We start from the raw sequence: 22,936 nt of genomic DNA on the forward strand, positions 1-22,936 counted from the left end.
TTTCTTCTTCAAAGTTCCACATGAATTTTGACAAAAAGTGCAAAATCACAACGTTTTTGGGCAAAATTGTGTGACATTTTGGTACTGTAACACCAGTTAGACAGATTTACAGCTTGTTTGTGGATTAACTCTATTTTAAGGGGTCAAAAATGATAAAAGACGAGCAAATTTTGAACACTATAGATATAATTCATGCATCAATTGATACACATTTGCGCACGTAAATCCCAAGAAAGACGTTTCACGTGTAAGTTTTGGTGTCCCCATAATTGCTTACACAAGAAACCTTAATTTATGAGTGTGGAATCCATATTAAGGACCAGTGTTGAACTGTTTGTTGTTATTTTGGTAGCAATCACATAGTTTAAGAGATTTCAATAGAAAATTGGGGTAAAATAAATAATTGTGAAAAAAAGACCAAATTATAATTTTTCACACACGTGGCTTTGGTGTCCCCCTAAATATTACGTCGGGGCACAGTGATAGCTAATTTTTTGTGTCTTATCAAAACATTAATTGCTCCTCATTGGCATATTTTACAATGTAGCTGTGGTTTCTTTGTAACAGGTATCAAAAATTGACCACTCTATTAATTTGAAACAAAAAATGCAAAAATAATATTTGGTGTCTCCCTTACACGAGAAACATTGAAGAATCTTTTTCCTGGCCAAAAATAGGGGTTGTGTCATTTTTTCGATAGTATAGTTAATTTCTTACTTCAAAATAATCACTTCTATTGAAACAAAGATAGAACTAGTTTGAAATATGTGGTAAGATGCCAAAATGGATGGTTCACCGTGTAAGGGGGACACAAATGGTGTCCCCTTTACATGGTGAACCAGTTTTTCCCCATACACTGCAATTTGGTATGCTGACTTCCTTCAATTTCAGTTTAGAATGTTAATTTTCCGTCAGTTTTCAAGGGACTTACTCAATATGAAGTTTTTGAAAGTTATGTTGAACAAAAATCTGATTTTCTGATTTTATTGGCAAAATAGGCATGTCACAAAGTGGGTCCCTATTTTATGGAATTACCCATATCGGTACCAGTAACTGAGACCAGTAAGATGTTTGTGTTCAGGCTTGATCACACATAATTATATCTTTGTAATTTCTCACTTTTGAAGCACATTTACACAAAGTTTTAGTCTACGTACGTACACGTATAAGAAATATATCATCCATGATAACCTGTGTGTCGATTTTAACAAGCTGTCAAAGACAAGAAATGATGACTTGTTACCTATGAAGCTACATGGAAAATTATTTGGAACAATGAACTAATTTGAAGGCTAGATACATGCCAAAAAGGCATTTTATCAAGAATGTATAAAATCAAATTGTCATCTGATACAATTAGTTTTAGACATAAAATGAGTTGTCATATTTGCCAGAAGTTGGATTGTAAGCACACAAATTGATCAACGGCATGTGAGATATTTTGGTCAGGCCAAGTTAACTCAATATCAGGGGCGGATCCAGGAATTCCGTAAAGAGGGGGCGTGTTTACAAAATTAAAGGGGGGGCGCACGCACCCCTCCCCCCATTTTTTTCTTTTTATTTCTTTTGTTTCAAAAAAAAAATAAAGGGGGGCGTGCGCCGGTTGCGGTCCTCTCTGGATCCGCCCCTGAATATATACAGAGGTAAAGTTGCAGTTCCGTAAGTTGTTTTTGCTAAACAGATGCTATGAGAAATCGTTTGGAAGTTATGACGCCAAAAACCCCTAAAACAAAACTAAACAAAACACATCTTTTAAAGGAAAGAATGAAGGCAAATTATGATAAATCAGATAAATGGAAGCATGCACAAATTTTTCAAGTAAGACATAATATCACTTATGTAGTAATTCAATAAGACTAACAATTCAACTGGCTATTTTAGACTCTAGTTCATACAAGATGACGTTTGTTATTAAAGATGTGACACTGAGCGTTATTCATTATCATGAAAATGGTAAGGTGGAATACAGCATTAAGTAAGACTGATAAGAGACTAAAACAAATGTACCAAGAAAGATTAACTGCACAAGCTATTGGAATATTGATTTCTAAGAAATGGGCAGTATAACTTGGTAATAAAATGCCTTGTATTGGGCAAAACTCACAAAAAATATTTGCACAGAGTGTTGGTGTCTATAATTTCACATCAGACAATTGAGAGTCCCGGTTCTGATTTGAATTGAGATTTTGAGAAACAAATGCTTGGAAACTGTCACTAGTTTCAATACATGTTGCACAGAAATGTACGGATTTCTTTAAAATTAGTCTCACAAAGGCTGTTGTGCATGTGCATACAATTAAAGATCAACAGAGTCTGAAATGTAGTCACACTGATTAAAGCAGTGAGATCAGTGTGTTACAGGATTATTCCTTAATGGTAGATAATATGAAAAATTACATCGAGCTTAATGACTTTATGCGAGTGGGTCTCAACTGGTATTTTTTTACTTGTGATTGATGCAAGAAATATGGGTGCTGAAAGCTCAAATTAATGCAAGGAAATTAAAACTCCTTTACACATGGTTTTGATTTACATTTAAGATGGATGATATTATCATAAGAAAACAGAGAGAAAAAAAGGACACAATCAAATATTCATGTTATAGGTAAATTTATTAGGAAATTTATTTAACATTCGTACAGTTTGGGTACATATAAGACATAGAGGCTTATGGTAACTTCTTGATCTCTTTTTTTTTTCTGTATTTACAAATTGAATATATACATCTAGTTCAGGGTGTTTTTATTCATAGAATAATGGTCACCTGGCCCGATGACCCATAGATTCAATTTTTTAGCCATATTAACCTGCTGACCAGCTGAGTTGATGTCAATGCCATTATGGCTAACCATGCTGACCAGCTGTGAGCTGATGTCCTCTGCTTATCTCCTAACCTGATGACAGCTTCTAACCTATTTTGGACAACTGCCTAATAAATACGATGCTGAATGCTTTACGGAGGTGGAATAGGCAAAAGAATCAATTATTTAATTTTTGGATGATGAGAAGTTTGCTGAGGAAGGAAATACGGACGGAGAATATCCAGAATGAATTGAACAAAGCACAAATTGGTATAATACAAAAAAAAAACAACAACATAAGTCACAAGATTATACACAAAGGGGCCTATCTCACCAGAGGAGATGTGGCTGTGACTCGACCGACAAAATAGCTTGCCCTCTCAACAAGACGACTCCAGGGTGGCTTTCAAGTCATCATGTTGGCATTGGTAGATGCTGACTAGTAATTCATTTACATCAATGTGGGGACTCCTGTTTTGATACATATTTTGTCAATACAATTACACATTAAAGGTTGAAAGTTTATAGCTTTTAAGATTGCACATTTTCTTTTTGATACATGACTAGTCCTAGCATGGTAGTGCGATATGCTAGCATTGCTACGTCAACATCTTGGGGGAAAGGTCATACAAAATAGAAAAGCACCCCCTGCTCATCGACCAACAGACAGAGAACAGGAAGATGGTACATGTGTACACGTATGTCATCAATGGATCAGATATAAATTTTGTTAAGGAAACACAACATTCCAGAGAAAAGAGAGAGTGTATTATTTGGACAGACGAGACATGGACAGAACTCTTTCCGGGGCCAAGCCGTCAGAATGGGCGCGTCATGACCCGAACATGCCCCCAATGTTCCTGTCAAAAGGGCAGTAAAGAATGCCCCCAAGATTCTTGTGGCAGGGGCTATGACAACTTATGGTCTCTCAACAATCCATATTGCTCCTGATAATCAAACTATCATATATATTACAGGAAAGAAATTTTGAAGCAAGTTTACAAACCATGCCTGCAAGACAACAATGTCATGTGCCCTCGTCAACAGACCACCAGCCTCATGCAGGATGGAATCCCAACCCACACTACAATACTGACCCAAGACTAGTGTAGGAAGAACTTTCCAACATTTTGGAAGAAACCAGAGTGGCCAGGCAATTAACCAAACCTCAATCCTAACGAACACTGTGGGCCATCTTTAAAGATGGTGTTTGTGAGAGTCCATACTGCAAAACCAAAGGGGCAACTGAAGGATTGAATTATCATGTGCTGTGACAAGATCAACAGGACAATCTTGAGGGCGCTCATCAATGACTATTGGGTCAAGAGACTTTGAAATGTACATGTATTCAAGGCAAATGGGGACAACGTTGTTAGTTGAAAAATTCATTTTTTTGTTGAAAAACGGGAAGACTTCTTGTAAATTTCACTGACTCTTTCATATTATAACAACAAAACAAGTTGGGAACGTTGCTGGCCCTAAAACTGCCTGTCAAAGTGGATCTGGCATTTGTGTGTGCATAGATTTTGTTTGGTCACAATAGAGGGCAAACTTAAAGGAACTATAGCGCCTAAATTGCCCAAATTTTACAATCCACCTCACTTTGTACAACTTTTCTGCCAGAAAATGAATATGGCAGCTATTTCCCGTAAAATAAATAAAGTTATGGAGTTATTTGTTAGTAACTGAGTGTCCTGGGAACGCCCCTTCGAATTGCCAGAATTGATTATGACATCTATGACGTCAGCGGCAGAACGCTCGGAGATTATTCCCCAACAGAAACTACTGGGGGATGCTAACTTGGAGGAGAGTATTCTCAAGCTCCTTTGCGGAGACGTCCATTATGAGCTCCCTCGTGGAGACGTTATGAGCTCCTTCGTGGAGACATTATGGTATATCTAATGTTCTTGTCTACCATCTCTAAGATTTAGTATTGTCTGGGGCAAATTATTTGTTGTATAGGGCCCAATTTTTCTCTCTCTCTCTTCTTTCTTTTTTTTCAGTTTTCTTTTTTAGAGACTGCCTAGCAACGTTCAGCAGATCATCGCGTCAACTTCTACCAAAGTTACCATCGAACAGGTAGCTGAACTTGCAGATAAAATCCTCAAAGTCGCTACGCCACTATCTGTAACGACAGTGGCAGCATCGCCATCCCAGTCCCTGCCCACCCCATCAGCTGCTTTCCCACCAGCTGCTACCAGCCCTCCGGCGGATGCTGTAGCGAATCTCACCGCAAAGGTCGCTATGCTTACAACACAGGTGTGTGCGCTGGCCTTGTGTCTGGTCAAGCGGGGGCATCAGAGATCGAGGGGCGGCAACCGTGGCCATCAGCGGGTCGCGAAAGTGCAATGATTTCCAGCATCGCCACGCCGGCAGCGGGTGTTGGTACCACTGGAAATTCGGCGACGATGCTAAGCAATGCAGATCACCCTGTTCATTTCTATATAAAGGCATGTTCCTATCCAGGTGAAGATAACTCCCTTTTGTTTGTCAGTGGTAGCTTCAGATTTTTTAGAAGGGTGTAACAGCAGCAGTAGGAAAATTTTGTCACTTGAAGCTGAGATCTTGGAGAGGCAAGACAGTTGTTTACGGTCTTCAGCAGCTACAGCAGCTAGACTGCTAGGGTCTGCTGGTAATGGCCATTCGAGCCGATGAGACGAAGTCCATTAACAGCAGTTTCTAGTCATCAGTCAAACTGTAAGTAAATAATTTCATTGTATATCTCTTTTGTTGCAATTTATCACAGAGTTATTATTTGTAACTGTACACTGCTAAGGAGAAGTGGTTCTGGTAAAAATGACGAGGTATTTTATGTGAACCGCCTCTCATTATACATGTATAGCTCATCACCAACTTCACTACCCGAATGCGTGGCCGGTACATCTGGCAAACCATTTTTGCCTGCAAATCCAGTCAAGCTATGTGAACATAATCACATGTACTCCATTTCAGATAGCCCAAGAAGTGTAAAACACAAGCTGGACAAAATGCAAGACACCGTCAGTTCGTTACAAAAGTAACTCAAAAATACCCACAGGAAGTCTCATAGACTTGTAAAAACACTCAAGGAAAGAAATCTGATGTCAGAGCATGGACTGGAGATGCTTCAAGCATCATGCAATGTGCTCTCAGCACTGATGAAGCGTCTTGTAAAGGCAAAAGACAAAGATGGCCCCACGAAAGAAAAGTACCCTCCTGCTCTTTGCACATTTGTCTTTACTCTAAATTTTTATTCAGCAAAGGCATATCGGTCTGTAAGGAAGACCTTTGACTTACATAGTTAGTTAGTTATAGATGGGCAGCCAGGATTCACTGCAGAAGCTTTCACATCACATGAGGGCACTCTCAAGACTATGTCGCAGTAAGCCTTTTTATTAGTTCCCAAATTTGAAGTCTGAGTCCACGGTTGTGGCAAGGTGATCAAATCTCAGGAGTTCACATGTTTTTTTTTTTAATATGCCATAGCTTTTGTGGATGGAACAATGAACACTCTTGATAGCCCCCTTCATAGTAAAAATTCTTGGAACATTTCGTCTCTGCTGGCCAAAAGGTTTCAATAAGTAACAGTCCAAAACCTTCTAGTTCCTGTAGTGTAGCTGAATATCAGCCCGCGCCCGATAACACTAACAGTAACAGCATGGCTACATCATCAGTGTCCCCGCCTTCAGCCCCGGGCTTCAGCCCGGGTGGTAACACCAAACGTGCGCTGGACCTTCACTCAGACGAACAACCGAAGTGGTTCACCTCATTTTTCAGTCAATTTGAATCCCGCTTAGACGATCGAATCAAGGGCATGAGTCCCTTTTGGACAGAAAACTAGGTGAAGTGTGTGAGAAGCTCAGAGAGCATGAATTTGAGATTGGTGGACTTAAAGATTCTATCACCCAACTACAGAAGGAAAATGAAACCCTGTGTAGGCAACTGGATGAACCTGAGAATCGATCAAGGAGAAAAAACATTGTGCTGTTGGGCCTTCCAGAAGCTGAAAAGGAAGTCTGCCTGAAAACTGCATCTGAGTTTCTACAGTTTGCTTGAGTTTCTGCTGCAGACACTTCCACAATAGGGAGATGCCACCATACCCCTTCATGGCCAAGCCATGACCAGAACGCAGCCCAGACCCATCCCAGGAGAATACCTGGTACATGTTGGATTTGCGACATTCGTCGTGAAGGAGCGTGTTAGAAGGTAATGCATCCAAAAACTAAGGGAATCTAGGTCTGAATACCAAGGGAAAAAATCTTTGTTGCAGAGGATTTTTTGAAGAGGATCATTCAGCTGCGTAAGAAAAAGCACGAGAAATTCCAGAGTCTCAAGAAAGAAGGCAAAAAGCCCTTTTTTGCCTGCCCAGACAAGCTCAGATACAGAGATCCAATCACTGGAAGGGTAGTTTCAGCTGATTAGCTGGCGAGTTGTCACCTACTAGATTTGTATGGAGAGCAGTGTTTTCTACATCTGAACTTCATATTATAACAAGAAACTAAAGACATGAGTAAAAGGTCTCATTTTGATCTTTTGAAATTAATCATTACTGACAGATAGGTTTGGCTTTTTATACATGTAACTGTTCAATTCATGAATAATTATCAAAGTAACATTCATGTGTAAAGTGTGATTCAGGCTTCTTTTTTGTTATTTTTGTTTTTGGTTATTAGTTTTAAGTTTTTAATGAGTAAATTATGGAATTATGGACAGTTGGAGCCATATATGTAGTAGCTCAATCAAGTGGGCCATCTGTTTTGGTCTTTGAGGTATGGACTTATTATTCCAAAATCAGTACGTCGGGAGAATGGTTCACAAAATGCATGGAGTTGACCTGGTATTTTTCACTTTTTTTCTTCAAACTAGTGTTGTACATTTTCATTTTATGTACTGCACATAGGAAACCGAGTCTCTAACTCGAATATTGTTGGTACTTAGCTCTTATTCCTACTGATATCTTCATAGTTGTGTACTCGTGCCTCCTCTTCAAGCATTTTTTTTTAACGAGGTATTTCATTCAATGTCTTCTCCAACTGAGGTGATTGATGTACATATTTGTATACATGTACTATGTAGCCACACTGTGGACTTAGGCTCAAAGGAGCCTTTCTGTTACTAGCACTTCAGACCAGGGCTGTGCTTGATTTGAAGCCTGTGGTCATTTTCAGTGCTACTGCACCCTCTCACTGTTGTTTTGCTTTCAATTAGTTTTGCATTGATGTTTTTTGTTGTGTATTTGCAATTTGTTTTCTAATTTTTGCTAATCACTTTCTTTCACAAAGCAGTTCATGCTAATTTTTATCACACCAAAATTTGTTTATTACATACAGCAGTCACAAAGATGTATTCCAAGCAGTTTTGCAGAGTGATTTCACATTATTTGTATATTATTTATCTTGATAACAGTGATATTACCTTTTCTCAATCATGCAGGGAACCTTATCCACATTTAATTGTTGTGGACTTCGGGATTTTGTCGAGAGGAGAAAAATTTTTCATTATTCACATTCAGTTGAAAGTGATATCATTTTCCTCCAAGAAGCTTTCACATCACATGAAGCTGAGGCAAAAATGGCATAAGAGAAAGGACAGGAACTTGTGTGCAGTCTCATGTTTGATGAAATGTCTATAAAGCAGCATGTGCAGTTCGACGGTTGCTTGCTGTACATACCTAGCACACCCTAAGCATGTTTTGTGTGCAGGTTCCATTACTATGATTTCTTCACAAAATTCATCTATTCAAAGCAACAACACAAAAATATCTGCCACCAGAAGGACTACTACCTACTGCCTACTAGTACTCGTCCCTTCGTACCATAACAATAAATATCTTCCTTCAATAAAAGTAGATATCTCTGCCAAGTGTGTACACAGTCTATATCAAAAATCATCATCGAGACATCAATGTTTTCAGGCAAATGTGTTGCTATTTGACCTTAGGCAATTTTTTTTTCTTCAAAATTTCATTCCCTGACACTGCATGGCATCACCAGAATAGCATTTGAACAGTATTTGCATTGGGGATCTGTAGACATCATGCACAACCACAGTGTCAACTATTAATCACTAGCTGTACGGTAGGTTGCCTTGAGACTGAATGACTAAATCATGAACAGTGTCAGGGAACTGCAACATTGCAACAATAACTGCTGTGGGCTTTCAGGCATTACAGCAGACACTACGCATGCAGCCGTATCAATACAAGCAGCCGCGACATGTGAGTATGACATGGAACATTGTCAGGGCACACTTAGTGGGTAACTTCACATCATCAGGATTCCTGCTTTCTAATTCTCAGGCATTTGTTGTTGCTGCTGTTGTTTTGCCTCAGGGATCATTGTATGCATCAACATGCAGTAGACTTCAGCTCCTTGGTCAGTATTTCTACATTCCTGCCTAACGTTTCACATCTGGTGCTCTTTCCATGACAACACATCATGCAGGACAACATCAGATGTTGCTCCACTCAGTGACCCGGAGGTTTCACTTCCTCCAGAGCAAACCCCGGATCTTCATGACGGGCGGGTGCTTGGAGGTCCTGGGCTCCCCCTTGGGAAGTGCTTCCAAGTCCATGTGTTCCAGGACCAGCCGCACGAGGCGGTCCAGCTGCTCCGGGGAGGGTCTCTCGTGCCACGTCTTGAGGAGGAAGCTGGTCAGGCTCTCGGGCAGATCCTGAAGAACTCGCTGGAAGGAGGCAAAGGGTCGGTTCTGCTCCACAATGTTCAGCAACCAGTGGGAGAAAGCTTGCCACCTCATAGGCTCCTGGGAGATGACATGGAGGAAACGTGATGAGGTAATAATGTCTCTTAACCGGTAACAATCAGTTTTCACACAAAATATCATACACGGGTCTAGAGCAATTACCCCCTGGGCAATTACCCCGGACCCTTCCCCTCGCCCTAATCCTAATCCTGAACCTAATCCTAACCCAAACCCAAAATCCTAACCCTAAACCTAACCCCAACCCTAATCTTTACTCTGACGTTCCAGTATTTAGCTGGGGGGTAATTGCCCTCTGGGGGTAATTGCCCGGATACGAATAAACAATTCTGTTTCGGGTGGGCAATGTAACCACACCGTACTACAACCCCATTCTGCAACAATGTCACAATGTAGTGAGGTTATAAGAAGATGATATGGCATAATGTGGTATTGCACTTTAATTTCAAGCATTCCTTCTCATTGGATCAGCATCAAAGAAGTCTTCATGCTACTTACTGCTTCAAATTGATCTCGTACAGAAAGAGACGCATCTAGTCATTGACTGTTCAACTATCTTAGAATTATGAAGCGATCATGAAAATGTACTCAACTTTTGTGCACTTAGAAACATCCATATTCTAAGCACCTAATAAATGTATTGTATTATTATGATTATTATCATTAACTTTTTAAAAAGGCATTCTCTTCCACAGTGGCCTTTGGTTTTATAGAATTGTTCTCCCAAAATTGTTTGGTAACAAACATCACAGCCAAAGAGTAACTACCAAATAGTAAGAGAGAGATCATTGTAGAATGTGAGATATAGAAAATGCAGATTCTGGCTCTGAGAGCAAAGAACGAAGGGTATCTTGGACTAACCATGATCTTTGCCAGGTATTCATTCTCTCCGCCGTCACCAAAGAAGAAGTTGACTGAGATTGTCATCTCGAGTGATGTGACTTGATGCCACCAGAAGGCTGGAATAAACAACCTACAATTCAAGATCACATGGGAAAAAAAAAAAACACTGTCAGTTTTCCATCACTTTTCCCTTCTTGTTTGTGTTAAAGATTGCACATGTAAGGTGTGTATTGGGATATGACTTCTACACTTGTCTCCTGTGCGAGAAATTCACTCAACGTCTGTGACGGCAACAGACCAACCTCCTGGAATACTGTGACATCAGCGCACAAACATTCAAGAGTTTGGCCATACAGCTTCACATATTTCTGTCTGATATTTGCACAGAGTTTCTGATGGTTTAGGCTTTTGTTCAATTCAAGATAATGCTGATGACTATCATATCTCTAAAGGTACCATTCTATATTTGACCCATGTGTTTACACATTGTAGATGCATCTGGCTTTGGTGTATCACAAAACTTCTCCCCCTCCCATCTCCCCCCCCCCCCCCCAAAAAAAAAAGAGAGAAAAACTAAAAATATAGAAACATATTTCCAGGAGGGGGAAATATTGCAATCAAGTGTCATAACCATAATGTCCTGAACTTACATTTCACCTGCATTCAGCACACATTCGTGGCACTGGACGCGAGTAAACTCTGGGAAAGCACTTGTGTCAGGGTTGTCACAGTTGACCTGTGCCTGGATGGTCCTGCCCCTTGACCCCAGAGGATTAGGGTAGAGAGGTTGAAGGTCACACCCATACAGTCTGACCTTCTTGGAGCCTTGCAGGATTACAAGCAGACCATCATCTGGGTCAAAGTGACAGAATTCTGAGAGGGAACAACACAGAGACATGTCTGACTAAAAGTGGTTGGCCAATACTGAATGTACCGATATGGTGAGGAATACACAGTCCTGTAAAAGTGCATATTTTTCACGCTCAGTCGGGTAAGATGAGTTCTGCATGATATTGATTCCGCGGAATCAAGACTTCAACTACAGAAACATATGGCAAGCAAAGATATTTGCGTGTCTTAATTTTACAGCTAGTTTCTGGTTGCACGACACACGCAAAAATGTCAACACCAAAAAAATTTCAACTTTTGCAGTATGCGTTGACAAAAAAAGAAAAAAATGAACATACACTTTGTATGATATTTTCGAGATGTTTAATCATATGCATCAGGACAGGGTTAAAATGAAACAAAACATTTTTACTGAATAGAGTAGAAAAATGTTTTCTTTCTTGACTGCACAATGCACAATTGTACAAGGTGATAAGCACAATCAGGGTATGCAATCATGACTTTCTCACTTTGAAAAATTGTAACTTCTAAAAGAATGCACCAACTGACTTAAAAATTCACATGCAGCATGCTAAGACATCAGTAATCACATGTGGTAAGACAATAGCTAATTTCTTCTCATTTACTGTTAGTTATTAAAGATTAATTACCAAAAAGTCCCCCAAAACCCACGTAATGCGTCCAAAAAAGCATTTTACAACTTACGTAAAATCAAGATTTGAGGTCCATATTTTAAGTCTACCCCTATGTGTCTGGTATCAAATTAATGGATTTTTTCCTGGCATTGCTTGCATGCAATAAAAAACAGTGGTTCTTTCAGCTGGAGAAAGTTATAAGGTCTGAAGTCCCATCCTGGTAGGAGTGTAATGCTGGCTTATTTTTGTGACATTGTGACCTTTTAACCCATGCTGTACAGCTATACATGGAGAAACAGCTTATTTTTCTGCTTTTCCTGAGAGTACTGAAGACACACTACAATATGGTGCGCTGTTTGCCAATAAATGTTCAGCCAGTTTTGAGTTTTGAGCCATTTTCAAATGCTGAGTAAAATAAGTGCAGCCGTTTTTCAGTATTTTCAGTGAGGTATATGCTAATTTGACTACTTTAAAGAATCTTTCCCCCTTATTGAATATCCTTGTTTTTTTAACCATACATTGTACATATGTAGAAATCTATTGTGTGAAAATTTTAGCAAATTTGAGCAATAGGAACTTATTTGTTTATATTTTTACAAATTGCTGAGCATAAAAAAGTGCGATACACGCCCATGTTATACTGCATGAAGGACATATGACAAGTGTTCAGTGTTCATATTTCAATGCTTGTTCAATTTCTAAAGATATCATAAGCAAAAACATAGTATTTTGGCTTAATATGTCATTGTTTGAGTGTCACAGCTTGGATATCAACTCAAGTCATCATAAATTTCACATTCATTCTTCTATCTGTGTTTACAAATATGAGAATTGATCCAAACACTGTGCGCACATTCAAGGTCAAACTGTACAGATGATTTTTTAATGAAAAATATAATATCTTCCAAAGTACCAGCCCTAATTTCATAAAACTTTGTAATAATGGCCACTATATGTCTGTTACCTATTCCTGAAAGTTTCGCCTCTTCACTCTTTGGCAAAAGTGAAATATGATAAAATATGTAAAAGTGGTTTTATTTGAATTCAAAATAATGCCTACAAAATTGATCATCCATTTCGAGAAGTGAAAATATGAAATTCATTTATATTTTGTGATATGTCATGGCTATGTACTGGTGGTGAATGAAAGGGATATTTATCAGGAATATCTAACAGCAATATCAGATGAAAAAAACATTCTCCTTTTTTTTAATGAATTTTTCCAATATATTAGTCATTTCAATGTAATTCGACACCCCTAATTTAAATGCTAATCTATGCGCAGTTTAATGCAAAATTTTGACTCTTTTTTTACATGAAATGAAAATTTGAACACTCAGCTACAACAAACAACAAAAAAAGCATTTTCACCAAGTTTTTTTGTTTTTGCCCTGTTACACAATTGCATACCCTGATTGTGCTATTGACCACAATGCTCTTTCACAAAGCCATTTAACCTGTTGAAGATTAGTCCCAAGTATACTCAGGCAGGTGCCTGTGGGAAATGGGTGCTGTAGCTAAATCAGCTCATCCTCTATGGGTTAAAGGTGTGGGCACAGCAAACATAGCGAACAAAATCATTATGGTAAACAAAACATGAACAAAATGACACTAGAAATAATCATGTCTACTTGATAAATACAGAATCATAATTCACTTGCAAAAAATTATGCAAAATAAAGTAGCTTCTGGACACAACACGCACTGCACATTCACATAACAGTCATGTACATGGATTAAGCACCTTAGCAAGAGTCCCATGGAGCCTGAAAACTCTGTGTTTTAAAGACCCAGTAGTATGGGGAGACCATTTGTATTGGGAAGGCTGGCCCAACTCAGATATAATCATGAATCCCTGTAACAAATTGTGCACAGCTTTATCACTAGTCTCTTTGTACATTCACTCAGAGATGAAGAATTTGGACTGGAGTCGTTACCATCGAGCTTATGCTCAGAGAAACATATTCGCCGACAGGCAATTGAGTATATGAATATAAGAACGACCCAAGTCCATGGAAGATCATTTCGAGTAAACTAAAAAAAACTTCATATCTTTTTTATTTGTCCAATAATATTCTATTTAACTGTGATGGGAAGGCAACATTGTATATACAAATTAGAACATATATTATTATGACAATTAACATTTACATTAATTGTGGAGAGGCCATTTTGTGTGGTGGACTTGGGTCGTTCTTTGATTCATATGGACTTGGGTCGTTCTTTGATTCATATACATGATATTCTGCTATAGAGATGGGAGAAGGATGAGAGAGGGCGCTATTATATGAATGTAAGAATGACCCAAGTCCTTCATTCTTACATTAATATAAGATTTAACTCATTCATTTCAGGCACTTCTGGGGGTAATTAGGATTTATCATTTATACACAAGATGAGTCCATGCATAAGCTACAATTTCCCATGTCAAACTGAATTTGGCCAAAAATTGGACTTGGGTCGTTCTTATATTCATATACTCAATTTTAATCTAGCAGTCCTGCACTATTTTTTATTTGTGGTTTTTTTAATATACCAGTGGGCAGCAAATGAAGATAGATAAAACCTTTCTCTTCCCCGCGTCCAGGTCTGTAAGGCATTCACATAGTGTCTTGTGTCATTTACTAACTTATAGGGCTACCTTGCCACAAGGCTAATTTGTCTTTACCTACTACAGTTCTCAAAGCAACATGATGCCTACACTACAATAGAGGTAGTATAGTGAAATGATGATTGAAGGGTCTTTAAAGCATCTCAGAATGGAAGGATTAACACAGGAAAGAAGCACTAAGATTAAAGGGTTAACCTAAACTTATCTTAAATAATTGCAAGTTTTAAAGCTCTGAGAATGGAAGAATTAAGGAAAATACACACAGGGAGGTCTCAATGTTTTAGAATTCAAAACTAAGGCTCTGAGGATCAAAGGGTTGACAAGTAAGCTCTCACATTTGAACAGTAAAAAAAAAAAGCTGTAATAATTCATGGATGAATAAATAAAAAGACTTTAAAATGGGACAATTAGAACACAAACAAAACCATGTTTTAAGAATTGAACAGTAAACAAACAGGTTATAAAAATAGAAGGGTTAAAAAATAAAATGTGAAAATAAGACAGTTCTAACAAAAAAAGAGATAATTTGAAAGGTTTTACAAAACAGGTCATTAAAAATGATTCAAGGATTTGAAAAGCTGTCAGTCAAAGGACAAAATGGCTCTTCAAACTGCACAAGTTGATAAGAGGGCTGGGAGAGCTACCAGCTTCATAAAGAAAGCTTTTAGACGGATTAAAATTCGGGAAAAAAAAGGTTCCAAGGACTGAAAGTTCCACAATGAAGGCATGACAACTAAAGGCTAAATAAGATATTCTAGAAATTGAAGGATTGGCAAAAAAAAGCTTTTGAATCAATGTCTGGCAAAGTTGATTGTTGAGATAACAATTATGCTGTAATGGTGCAGGTTTGCACAGGCCAGGCATACTTTACATGTGCACTTGTTAGTAAACAACACAGATTGCACAACCGACATACATTACTCATAATCATTTGCAAAACTACTGCCATCCATATTACAAATGCACTCTTCATGGGGCCCGTTTCATAAAACTTGTCATCAGTGACAACAGCCACATTTCTATGACAAATTTGCTCTCAGCCAATCAGATGCAAGGGTTTCAGTAGCTTGTCACATCTATGACAACTTGTCACTGATGACAAGTTTTATGAAACGGGCCCCAGTTCAGAGGTGGTATATCAACAAATTTTCTCTTATAAAGGGTATACATGCACTTGTTTCAAATTGCATCACTGTGGTTCTCTATAGCAAGTTAATCCACTTAGTTTGAAGTCATTTCTTCAAGTTCTAATATGTTCATGAAATCCTTTATACTCGCAAAATATATTGTGTTATGTCTGCAAATCTGTATTCATTCACTCATTCATGTTTTTATTTCCATTTCCATCAATATGTTACACAGGTAATACAAATGTCAAATGATAACATATCTTGGAACATGTAATACATCTTGTTTCATAAAGGACTTGGTCTTGGAAATTCTACCTATTCTACAGGTACAGGCATTGTATTATCAGGCAGAGTGTCACATCGGTGTATAAAGCTATATTATACACAAAAGCTTAAAATTAGCGGTGGCCTGGTGGTCACGGGTCACTAAAAATTGATGTTGGGCCACCAATTTTTCAAAAAGGTTATCTTTTGTCGGCCCGCTTGGGCAATTAAGATTAAAAATGTGTTGAATATTTCCTTTAATTTCGGGCCAATCTTTTTCAGGCTATGAAAATTTCAGTGACCCAAATGGGCCAGTAGAGAAAAAGTTAGTGTTAAGTCATGCATATAGTCCTTTTCCCCCAACATACACTCACCATAATGTCCTTTCATTGCTATCCATAGGTATGGTCCCCCATGGAGCTTTCCAACATATCCTGGAACAGGGACATCAGCCTACAACAAAAACAAACAAACAAATATTAAATGGTATTTTGCACAACAGACAGACATGACATTCTTATCAACCGACAAAAAAGGCAGGGGATGAATACATTCTTCTTTTCATTTCATGATCTCTACAATATAACCCACTTGCAACAATTAAAAAGAGCAAACGGGGAAAACTCATGAACTTTGGCAGAGAGACGTTGGGTCACTTTTACAAATTTAATGTGCACATTAGCTTGGCATAATACATGGATATAATTTATATGTATACCGGTTCCATAACATTTGCTCCTGCAATGTAAGTTGCTCCCATGAAATATCTGCACGCTAAGCCAAATATAAATTCTACCCACAAACATAATCCTAACCCTAATCCTCACATCAAACTAAACCTAAAATTCTATCACAAGCCTAACCCTAAGTCCTTGGAAAATAAGACCGGAGCAATTGTCCAAGGAGTAGGCGTTGTGTCACCATGTATACCATGCATGAGACATGTAGCATCTTGCTAGTTAAAACAGAGGAAGAGAAAGAAGAGAAGACCACAAAGACATCAAACAGAGGGATGAACGGATGAAGGAATAATATATATCATACAGCAGGTCAGGGGCACAATCATTGTTCAGACACGTTCACTATATCATGTAAATCACAGACGAACAGTAACTGAATTTACAAGATAAATAGAAAGATACCAATAGTCATAGATACACTGAAGAGATAAATAGTTGAGACAGGGAGGTGAACATAAACTCCAATCTCCCTGGTGTAGATATTTGACAAATATAGAAAATGATGAATAGATATTTACACACATGAATGCATGACCCCAGGAAAATTAACACATATCAAAGACAGGATTTCCTGTAAATGTATAACTTTTCTGTACCTTTCCAGTGAAAAGTTATATGAAAATTCCCTGTGATTCAATGCAGAACACAAAATAAAATGTAATCCATCAAAATTCACATTTTGTTTGCTTCAGGCCACACTGCACTACAGCATATGTAGCAATCTATAATGGAGAGCAGACAAATTCTGATCTTTTTTAGTTAAAAAGTATGCGGCTTGTTCTAAGTTGAGCCGGGCAAGGCAGCTAAGCCAACAAAACACACCAAACTGATGTGCCTCTCACCTCCAACTCCGGGAAAGTACTGCGGATGTTCTGCACAGCCAGGTAGGAGCTCTTGGCCCGGCTGTTCTCGGCTCGGATGTCACTGATGTAGTCACTGAGAGGACTCTCCCTGATGCTGTATGACTTGCCAACCTGAATGAAGAAAGAACAAACCATGCTCACATCTCTCCCATTCCACAATGTCATACTAAATCTTTGATGAAGGAAAATCGATGCTGGGAGAAACTAATTTCTAGCGTACAAAATACCAAAAGGTAGTGGTAATCAGAAGAAGAAAAAAAGTCTAAATCCATATTCCCTGACACATACACCTAAATCAAACAAACAAAAAAAAATATTGGGGGTCACAGTGACCCTTAACACAAGAACCCCTGTAAAAGACATCTGTCTTGACAGAGAATCAACATTCATTATTCTTATCTACCAAAATGTTCACATTCAAAGAACTGAGAGTAAAACCTTTTAATTTGAATGCTGCTAGACCCTAATTTTAGCACCGACAAAAAGGCCACCAACTACCCTTGTTCAATATCTATTTTGTTTACTTCATTCATTAGTCTGTCCTTATCTGCTTTCTACGCTCTACAGGACTTTACATGAAGGGTGCACTGAGTGTGTACATCTATAGGTATGACTTACTATGTAAACTTCATTCAAATGGTTATATGGAGACATTCTTTATAGAATAAATCACTACAATGTAAGTCATCAAATATTGTAGAAGTGGACATTTTCATGGTGTTGAAATTTTTTGCGCATTTCGAGCAACCAGCACAAAAATAAAAGCATGCACATATTTTTTAATGCCATGTGTTCTAGTAATCAATGTCCTGATTTTGCGAAGGCAAAAACATGCACAATTCATCTTACCAAGCCAAGCGCAAAAAAAACCCAAGAGACCCACGGGTCTAGCGCTCACCTGAGTATCGCAAGTTCACCTTTCACGCAGTCACTAATCTAAATTATTCACAGCTCTACTAAAATTTGACCAGGCATTCTCAAGAAGAAGATGAAAATGTACAATAAGGGCCCAAATTTTTTAAGATTCCTTAATTTGGGGGATTGGGGCCCCCTGGGGCCCTCTGGGTGGAGCACGGTGCCCATTTTGATAAAATTGAGATCCTGACCCCCTAGGGATGCTCCCTGCCAAGTTTGACGAAAATCCATCATGAGGTTTTCAGGAAGAAGATGAAAATGTACAATTCAGGCCCCCATTTGGACCTTCCCAACCCCCCCCCCCCCCCCAAGAGGGGCACCCCTGGATCTGCTATGAACAAACTTGAAACTACAGTCATTAATGTACTCACTCATAGTATTATCTTAGCTCTATAACTTCTGATTCTAGAGAAGATTTTTAAAGATTCCTTCATTTTGGGGGGTTTGGGCCCCCCTGGGGACCCCCTGGGTGGGGTATGGTGCCCATTTAACAAATTGAGATCCTAACCCCCTAGGGATGCTACCTGCCAAGTTTGGTGAAAATGGGTCATGGGGTTCTCAAGAAGATGAAAATGTACAATTTAGGCCCCATTAGGACCCCTCCCCACCCCCCTCCCCTGGGTCCCAAGGGGGGCACCCCTGATTCTGCCATGAGCAAACTTGAAACTACAGTCATCAATGTACTAACTCATAGTATTAACTTAGCTCTATCACTTCTGGTTCTATAGAAGAAGATTTTTATAGATTCCTTAATTTTGGAGGGTTTGGGGCCCCCCTGGGTGGGGCATGGTGCCCATTTTAACAAATTGAGTTCCTAACCCCCTAGGGATGCTACCTGCCAAGTTTGATGAAAATCGGTCCTGGGGTTTTCAAGAAGAAGATGAAAATGTAAAAAGTTTACGCAAGACGCACGACGCACAACGGACGACGGACGCCGGACGAAGGGCGATCGCAAAAGCTCACTTGAGCCTTTGGCTCAGGTGAGCTAAAAAAAAAAAAAAAAAATTACTCACATGTGAGAATATTAACATTTACAGTAATTGATCATTCAAATATCATTCTAGTCCTTGTCTCCAACTGTAAAGAAGCACAAAAGGGACACCTGGCCTTACAGTTGAGCTAGGTAAAGAATATAGGCCCACTGACTTTGTAGCTCTCCTGGTCAGTTTGCTGTCGAATGAAGGCTTTGTTGTGACCAGCTTTCCTTGTCAGTTCATCTAGCGTCCATTCAGCTGCTGGCCACTTGTGTGCTACATCAGTAATGATTACAGGTACTCCTATATCAACAACAACAACAACAACAACAACAACAAAGGAAATCATTACTACTTTGATGTGAAAACATATTCTACATGGTTACATGCCAATAACATGACTTTGGAGAACATTCAATGTCAATGATTAATTTTGAAAACAGTAGGCCATATGCAGTACCACAGTCGTTTAGTACAATGGTGGTCTTTACTATCGTAGCTGAAAAGGAATACTCTTTTAACCATGGCAGATCCCCAAAGCACACAGCAATGTTTCTTTGTCATGTACTAGTATTTAGATCACTATCTACTGTATATGCCATATATTTCGCGAGTCTAAATTTTTGTGAATCAGGAATTCCCGACAATTTCGTGAGTGGTTAAATTCGTGATCGTGGAGTCCTGTACTGAACGGAGAAATGAACACAACGCGTACAGTACGTCACATCCACATCGGGATCAGAGTCAATATTTTCGCGTGTCTTATTTCGCGAATAGCAGCAGACTCACGAAACTTGCGAAAATAAAAACCTTGCGAAATATTCGGCGTACCAGTATACAGTAATATGCTTGCATCATGCATACTATAGTTTGTACCAGATTTCCAAAATATGGACAAGAGTGCCTCCATCTGTGGCCTAAATTAATGTTATTTGTGTTTACTGCTGCCAAGAAAAATGGCTTTGATAGACCGCTTAGATCTAGTTTTTTTTCTAGACCGTCTAGCATCTAGTATGGTTGGACCTATTACTCATCGACCGTCTGATTTTTTATTTGCTTGATAACTATGATCAGAATATTTAACACTGAAATTTACGTAAAAACTTGACCTACGTGACTGAGAAAATCCAGCACTATCAAATGTTGTTGTTCCCTTTTGACATTGACAATGCACGCAAACCGAGTTGCATTGAACACTGTGTTGTACAAAGCTTTTTAGAAAATGCATTGACATAACATGACGATTCGGTTGAAATTTTCATTCGAAATTTTGTCCTTGATTAAAACCATTAATGAACAGTGAATTTTCGCGTTTTTCCACACATCCTCATCAACGGTCAAAGCCAATACATTTTTATGTGCTGTGCACACAGTGCAGTGCGTACTTAGCGTTCTGTGCCCAAAACTACGCGGTCGGTTTCAGAAAGGGTGGTCGATATGTAGAAAGGCTACCATACTAGTAGGCTAACTGCGTCGAGAGGAACCTGGGAGAGCTACACTGAATTGACGGCCAGCGCATGCACACACAGACATCTTATCCGGTCAATGGATTTGAAAATTTGTGCGCATGTGATGTGTGTGCATGCGCTGGCCGTCAATTCAGTGTAGCTCTCCCAGGTTCCTCTCGACCGAGTCACATTAAGTCATCAATTCGAACAAAAAAGAGCGTAATTACGCTTGCCGATAGCAACCATTAAAATATTAATCCGATCTGCGATACGGTCCGTGATTCGGCTGTCGACGATTGCATTTGTTTACGTGTGTTTTCTTTGCTCTGTGCGGTGAGAAGTGTGGTATCTTACGTTGTTCTCGGGGGTTTCGGGGGTGTCCCCCGAATAATGTAGTTCTAGATCCTGACGATGCTAGTCTAGACTACCCGTTAAAATTTACCCGAATTTACGATGTATACTCACGTTTTTAGGAGTCGAGGATAGTCCATATCCTAGAAATTGATAGCAATTTAGGTGAGACTAGAAAACAATCACTTATCTAATTGCTGGTGCTAGCTTACAGTAGAGCATACGCACTGTGTGGGTGCGCTTGACAGCCCACCATGTTGACTCTATGCACTCAATACAAATACAACAGTAGTACACATAACAGCTTAACGTGTGGCAGTGGTAGCGCGTATTGAGTCTGCAGAACGCGCGCATGTTTAGTAGTACAGTGTACAATACGTATAGCAGTTGAGTGCGCACATGTCTCTTGACAATACGCGTATACGCGCTGCCTTGCCAAACTAGTGTGTAGTGTGATTGTATCGTGATGACTTGTGTCGAAAAGAGATGAAGGAAGAAGGGCTGCCAGCTGTGATGACGTCATCACGATTAAAATAGTTCCGTCAAAGTCGGGTCGATTTTCTTTATCGTCGATTTACTCGAGTTATCTCGATTTAGAGCAGTTTTCCTCCGAAACCACTCAATTTTCTTAAAAATTGTGTGGTCAACCTACTTTTTGACGGCCGTTCCGTTTCTGGCCTTTTTGGGGGCCCCAAACGTCGGGAAAGACGAATTTCAGCCCTTCGGGCTGAAATTCATCTCTAAGGGAGAGCCTCCGGCGGCTCTTATACGCACCAATATGCTAATTTATATAAGGCAAAACCGGTATTCTGTAATTTCCCCATTATTTTTAGTAGAATAGTAGACAGTAGCTAGACTAATAATATAATAATAATAATGTAAATAGCACCAGTCTGCAAGAATCTTCAGGCTATTGAAGGAGGCAGACTTAACCAGAAGAAGAAGAAGAAGAAGAAGAAGAAGAAGAAGACTGTCTAGTAATTAGTAGTATCAATATCACTTATCAGCTTACTTAAGCCCTAAATTAAAAACTGTGTGTATCACAGTACATCTATCATTTGCTTTTTTTTTCCAATGACCACTGGAAACAGAAGTATAACAAACTTAATCCTGTTCATTAACTCATATGTTTTGTGGTGACTTACAACCGGACACACACAAAATATAAGCGCACAATCGATTTATTCAGATGACCAACAAAAATAGCAATACGTGGGACTGAATCCCAACGTCATCGTCTCTGCACGACAGAGCAGAGTAGGACACCTAGTAGTATGTATGTAGAATCTACGGGTATGTATTAGGTTTCGAAAATGGCCTAAAATATCTGACCTAGTCTACATACCTTTTCTGAGATGAAGATCTCTGAAAACATCGTCTGTAAGGGAGGAAACTCTGGGTATTTGGATTCTCGGTAGCTCCATGCTTCACCCCCCTTCCCTCCGCTTTTGTACTAGTAGTCTGGGCTCCGTCACAGAACTATATAGGTAGAATGCTCAAGTGGGGTCTGAAAGCACAGCCAGCGCACGCAATCTCCGCCATTTTGGTTAGTCTTTTGTTACGTCACGGCTTGCGTGCGCAGAACAGGGTTTACAGAGTTGCAGCATAGCGCAGGCCTACGCTGGCTTTTTTTTTCTTCTTCTTCTTCTTTACCTCTTCCTGTTCATCGCAAGCCGTGACGTAACAAAAGACTAATCAAAATGGCGGCATGTAATGTGCGCGCAACTGGCTATAAAGCTACGCGTGGGTTGTGAATGGGCTTGATCAATCTACCTATTTATATCTGTGGGCTCCGTCCCCTTTCAACCTGGTG

At 39.2% G+C, this 22,936-nt stretch overlaps 1 protein-coding gene across 1 annotated transcript; it reads right to left on the bottom strand.

Moving 5' to 3' along the window:
- Positions 1-7,362: 7,362 nt before the first annotated feature.
- On the bottom strand, positions 7,363-22,574 carry LOC140242663 (tRNA wybutosine-synthesizing protein 5-like). The gene is made up of 7 exons (XM_072322421.1): positions 22,469-22,574; positions 19,497-19,627; positions 17,415-17,546; positions 16,207-16,285; positions 10,994-11,216; positions 10,362-10,473; positions 7,363-9,542 (listed from the first exon to the last, which is right to left on the bottom strand). The coding sequence occupies exons 1-7, from the start codon at positions 22,545-22,547 to the stop codon at positions 9,264-9,266; spliced, it is 1,035 nt and encodes a 344-aa protein (XP_072178522.1). The 5' UTR covers positions 22,548-22,574; the 3' UTR covers positions 7,363-9,263.
- Between the last annotated feature and the right edge of the window lie 362 nt (positions 22,575-22,936).

This window comes from Diadema setosum, chromosome 19 (assembly GCF_964275005.1).
Source record: "Diadema setosum chromosome 19, eeDiaSeto1, whole genome shotgun sequence".
In the NCBI taxonomy this organism is placed as follows: domain Eukaryota; kingdom Metazoa; phylum Echinodermata; class Echinoidea; order Diadematoida; family Diadematidae; genus Diadema; species Diadema setosum.

Bases quoted from the DNA above. Each gene is read 5' to 3' on its own strand.
- LOC140242663 (XM_072322421.1), bottom strand. From the start codon at position 22,547: ATGGAGCTACCGAGAATCCAAATACCCAGAGTTTCCTCCCTTACAGAC. The intron at 17,547-19,496 runs GTCAGTGGGCCT...TTCTTCATTCAG, and splicing joins CTGACCAGGAGAGCTACAAA to GTTGGCAAGTCATACAGCAT. The intron at 16,286-17,414 runs GTGAGAGGCACA...TTTTTGTTGTAG, and splicing joins GTACTTTCCCGGAGTTGGAG to GCTGATGTCCCTGTTCCAGG.